This window comes from Puntigrus tetrazona, chromosome 20 (assembly GCF_018831695.1).
Source record: "Puntigrus tetrazona isolate hp1 chromosome 20, ASM1883169v1, whole genome shotgun sequence".
Taxonomy (NCBI): domain Eukaryota; kingdom Metazoa; phylum Chordata; class Actinopteri; order Cypriniformes; family Cyprinidae; genus Puntigrus; species Puntigrus tetrazona.
Genome location: NC_056718.1, coordinates 902,375 through 907,374, shown reverse-complemented (window position 1 = coordinate 907,374; position 5,000 = coordinate 902,375). Strand labels below are relative to the sequence as shown.

At 41.8% G+C, this 5,000-nt stretch overlaps 2 protein-coding genes across 3 annotated transcripts in view; one reads left to right on the top strand and one right to left on the bottom strand.

Annotated features, from left to right (window-relative positions):
- The window catches only part of il20ra (interleukin 20 receptor, alpha), an 8,260-nt gene extending 7,456 nt beyond the window's left edge, over positions 1-804 (bottom strand). The window contains exon 1 of the mRNA XM_043219174.1: positions 402-804. Within this exon, the coding sequence (XP_043075109.1) occupies positions 402-453 (52 nt within the window). The 5' untranslated portion in view covers positions 454-804. The remainder of the gene's footprint in view (positions 1-401) is intronic.
- Positions 805-2,283: 1,479 nt separating this feature from the next.
- med23 (mediator complex subunit 23) overlaps positions 2,284-5,000 on the top strand; it is a 37,373-nt gene continuing 34,656 nt past the window's right edge. For both annotated transcript variants that reach the window (XM_043219169.1, XM_043219168.1), the window contains exons 1-5: positions 2,284-2,493; positions 2,646-2,677; positions 3,729-3,816; positions 3,923-4,047; positions 4,372-4,483. In XM_043219169.1, coding sequence (XP_043075104.1) covers positions 2,443-2,493; positions 2,646-2,677; positions 3,729-3,816; positions 3,923-4,047; positions 4,372-4,483 — 408 coding nt within the window. In that variant the 5' untranslated portion in view covers positions 2,284-2,442. The remainder of the gene's footprint in view (positions 2,494-2,645; positions 2,678-3,728; positions 3,817-3,922; positions 4,048-4,371; positions 4,484-5,000) is intronic.

Below are 5,000 nucleotides of genomic sequence, written 5' to 3'. Positions count from 1 at the left end.
TAAAGAACGACTTAATAAGACAAGACAGGAGTCTTTCTCGTTACAGTGCTCTTTCTTTACATGAACACATGCTTTAATGTGAAAACACAGGCTCCTGGATGAGCTTTTATTACACAGCTGTTATACATCCATAAAGAGAGACTTTGATTAGATAACAGAAGAAACTGAAAATAAACTTGAGTTGGGTTGAAATAGCTCCAGATAGTCTTGAAATGACAGATAGTCTTTACTTACAGTGATCTATATGTCGTTATTACGTACATGACTTTATGATGAGAAATAAGAAACATAATGTCTTAACAATCGTGAGTGTCAACGAGTTAGAGGATTAGTTTTTTTACACGAGAAAAATCAGAGACTCGTTCGCTGAGAGTGAAAAGAAGGACTGTGTTTCTGTTCACCTGAGGTTGTGGTCCAGAGCAAACACAGCGCGGTCACTAACACCGTCTCCATCCGTTCTCATGCTGTCCTGCTTCGGCGGGAGCTGAACGTGTCTCTCCGGTGTGTGTGTGTGTCTCTGAGGTGTGTGTATGTGTGTGTCTCAGGTGTGTGTGTCTCTCGGGTGTGTGTATGTGTGTCTCAGGTGTGTGTGTCTCTGAGGTGTGTGTGTCTCAGGTGTGTGTCTCGAGCGCTCCGCCGGCGCTGTAGCCGCGGTGGGCGGGGCCTAACCGGCACGAGCCAACCGGTGAAGAGCATTGGCAGGTTCCCAAGTAACGCCAACGCGCTCTGATTAATATTCATGAGGTATTTAATAATTTTCATAGAAAACTTTCGCTGAACAATTGTTTTTCATCCGCTTCTCCCGCATTGAAATGAGTCTGACAGATTTAAGACAACTCCTTTTTCATGTCCATTATATCACTGAAGCGACATAAAAGATCCTCATATTTTCACCAAGTAGACTATAGCAGAACTTAGGTGTAAAATTTTGCAAAAAAAACCCCATATACTGTAAGAATGAACAATGCAATAAAGGAAAAAAATATATGTCTCTAAAAGTGTGTGTGAGTGTGTGTGTGTGTGTGTGTGTGTGTGTGTGTGTGTGTGTGTCTGTGTGTGTTAGTGTGTGTGTGTGTGTGTGTTAGTGTGTGTGTGTGTGTGTGTGTGTGTGTGTGTGTGTGTGTGTAACTCTTCACCTGTAGCCGCCGGTGGTGTTCCTCCCGGTGTCAGTGAATGCTGGAGGTAGTTGAGTGGTATGACAGCGGACTGGTTATACAGGTGTGACTTCATTACCTGCACTCCATACACCGCCTACTGAGGGCCCTTCACAGTGAGAACTATCACACCGAGGGCCCGTTCCAAGTCAAGGAGCTCTAAACGGCCACTTCAAGGATTTCACTGCTCATTATTTGTGAAGGTCCTATGAAACATATCGCCACACGACACTAAAGATGTGCTTTTGTTCTTTCCTTCGGTAAATCTACACATCGGTATAAAGCTGCTCGAAGGCGGCATGAATGCATTTACACTGCAATGATTAGCACATACTGAGACGGGGCAGAGCCGGCGTCATCTAGTCAGGCTTCCATGCAGCACCATGTCTTCACTGCAGGCACAGAGCAGGCCTGACTGTGTAAAGATGCAGATCCCCTTCTGTCACTGGTCACGTAACGGTGAGGTTCTGGTTATTTCAGGGGACTACGCTCAGTTCTCATTGTATTCAGTCAAAATAATAGAGCGTGTAGTTCCTCTGCCTGGGACCTGACAGTAAAAACATATCAAAGTACAAAAGACCTGTTCTCTCTCTTGTTTTGAACACAGAAAATGGGAAACCACAGCCACGACATTTACATTACACGAGTAGCTATTATAAAGCAATTATAAAGCAAGGTCTCGCAGTCCCTAGGTCAATAGCTACCAGCTTCTGAGTCAAAAGTGAACTCACACAGTTTGATCTGTGAATGTTTTTTATTTATTTATTGTAACGCTCTATAACGCCCTGCACTCTTAAGCAGCTCTGCATCATGGTTTTCCCTTAACTGTGCTGAGCTGACGATTCCACCTCTTCTATTACCCTCATACATATGACCCCACAATAAAGAAACTTTTAAGAGTCGGGGCCCGTCACATAAATTATACCAGGCAGAATATAGAAGAAAGCAAAAAAGAAAAAAGTCTGTAAAGAGACAAGAATACAAAGAGTGCTATATTTTACATATGTAACACAAAAGATTTTCCTTCGGAAAGTTTATTAATCTTACGATATCTTTGTTCGATCTCGAAACGCGTCGGACGCCGGAACCATCGCTGTGTGACTGTGTTCATACCGGAGGGTTTTCAGCGGCGCGCCAGCTTCCGGTTTGCCTGCGCCGGCTCTAGTTTTGTGTTCTGTTTGCGAGAGCGTCTGAACAACGTTCATTCAACCAAACACACACACACACACACTTCCAGCATGGACATATAAGTTTCTGAAGCCCTGTCCTGCGACCAGCTGCTCTCGACATGGCGGTGCCGATGGAAAGCCAGCTGCAGAGTATTTTTGAGGATGTAGTGGTGGGTGATCGTCACAGTCTGATCATTTAATAAGTTAAAACGAAGATGAAATCTTAAAATCTCATATTTCACGTCCAGAAAGTCTCTTGAATCAAACGAATATATCACAGAATAAACCTTTAAACTTGTAATTGTTTGTTTGTTTACATCAGAAAACTGAGGTGATTGAAGAGGCGTTTGCGGGGTGAGTGAACAATAAAGACTGAAGATAACGTGTGTGTGTGTGTGTGTGTGTGTGTGTGTGTGTGTGTGAGAGAGAAAGAATGAGAATGTGTGTGAGTGAACAATAATGACTGAACATAACGTTACATCTGATAACCTGTACACGGATGAAGAGGGTGTGTGTGTGTGTGTGTGTGTGTGTGTGTGAGAGAGAGTGAGAGAGGGATATTCTCATATTATGTGGACAAGTCTTTACCCAAAAGTGAGCTAAACCTGACGTAAAAGACAAAGACAATCCTCAATTTGGGGCGTCTTCATTTGTAAAAAAATCTATAAAAAATAAAATAAAAAAGGTAATTGTAAAAATGCAGAAGCTGAGGTTTAGGATTAGTTTATAAAACCTGTAACTATCTGTATATAAGACAGCAGAGATCTATGTAACGTTCCCATTTAGACAGCCGGGTGAGTGCGTGTCCAAACGTTCCCACAAGGATAGGAAAAACCTGATGTTGTTGTCATTGTGGTGGTGACCGGTCTCATTCACAAAAGTATTACAAATACACTGCAGAAAATACATTTCAGAAATAGTTTTCAGCCAAAATATCTACAAATTCCTAAATCAATTTTTTAAAGACAAGCGGAAAATATTTTCTTAGAAAAACAAGTCTAAATTAAGGGAGTTTTTACTTAAAAGCTAAATAATCTTGTTTTCTGTTTTAGGTTATTTTTTAGATTATTAGATTATTATTTGAGATTACTTTGCTTGCCCCATTGGCAGATTATTTTGCTTGTTCTAAGCAAAAAGTCACTTAATTTTGACTTCTTTTTTTTCTGGAAACTAGACAAACATTTTTGCTTGTCTAGAAAATCCTTCTTGATTTAAGAATTTGTGGATGTTTAAAAATCTTAGCTTGAAACACATTTTCAAGTGTAAGAATGCAAACAGGTTTTCTGTAAGAGGTAGATTTTGCGTTAGGGGCTAGAAAATATTATTTAGTCGATCTATGGAAAGTCTCCACGATTCACAGAAACAAACGTGTGTGTGTGTGTGTGTGTGTGTGTGTGTTCTGCAGCATGTTTATGGACAGTCCAGAGGATGAGAGGACCAAACTCGTGAGCTGTTTAGGAGCGTTCAGGCAGTACTGGAGCTCTCTGCCTCAGGTGACCGTACCTTAGTTCTTAGCTAGCTACTTTCTAACATCTTCTTACCTTTGAGAAGGTGAGATGGGTGTGTTGTGAATGCTGTGTGTGTGTGATGTCACTGCAGGAGTCACATGATCAGTGTGTGCAGTGGATCGTCCGCTTCATCCACAGTCAGCACAGCCCCAAACGCATCTCCTTCCTCTACGACTGTCTGGCCATGGCCGTGGAGACCAGCCTGCTTCCTCCCAGGTAAATACACCTTGAGCTGCTGAGCTTAGCCTCACCAGTACTGGAAAAAGAAAAGAACACTGCACACACTTTGTATTGACTCTAAAACGAGGCATGTCACACACACACATTGTCATCCATGCATCGAAGTGCGCTAAAATTTGTATTTATGCATAGGGGTACAATTGTGTAATTCCAAATAAATCGATTATGAATGTGAGTTTAGTGCACTTCCATGCAAGGCTGTGTGTGTGTGTGTGCATAACTTAGAAACCAGAAGTCCAGCTTAAGCTGACGTTACATTGATGGGAGCGATGGATCAGGTAGCTCTCTGTGTTTTCTCAGAATGGTGTGTCAGGCTCTGATCAGCTCGGACAGTCTGGAGTGGGAGAGGACTCAGCTCTGGGCTTTGACCTTCAAACTCATCCGCAAAATCATCGGAGGAGTTGACTACAAGGTGAACAACACACCCAGACCAGTAATGTTTCGCATCGCATGCCGTAGTTTTCCAGTAAATGTGTGTCTTGATGAGCTCAAAGATTGACGTTTGAGTCGAGTAGATTTCATTTAGTCCAATGCCTTTCACAGCACGCGTTGTTTCAAAGCAGCTTTACGGGAGTTCATAATGTTGATGTAGAAGACACATTAACCTTTAAGAGACGGCTGATGTAGTTTAACATTTGGGATAATATAAACAACGCATAACTGAGTTTTGCTATGTATTATCTCAGCTTTATGTGAATGAAAGCAGAATATATGTATAATAGTAAAAAGTTGAAGGTATTAATTTGTAAAGTGGTAAGGTTGGAAAAACCGGACCTAATGACCAACACTCCTAGATTCTGTACATGGGAGAAATGAATTGATTTAAAGATCTAAGATCTAGTTGATTTCTTGGCCTGGATTCTGTCAGCAAGAAGACTTGTCTAGAGCAGTGGATTTCAGTCCTGTTCCTCTGGACTCGTTTGAGTTCG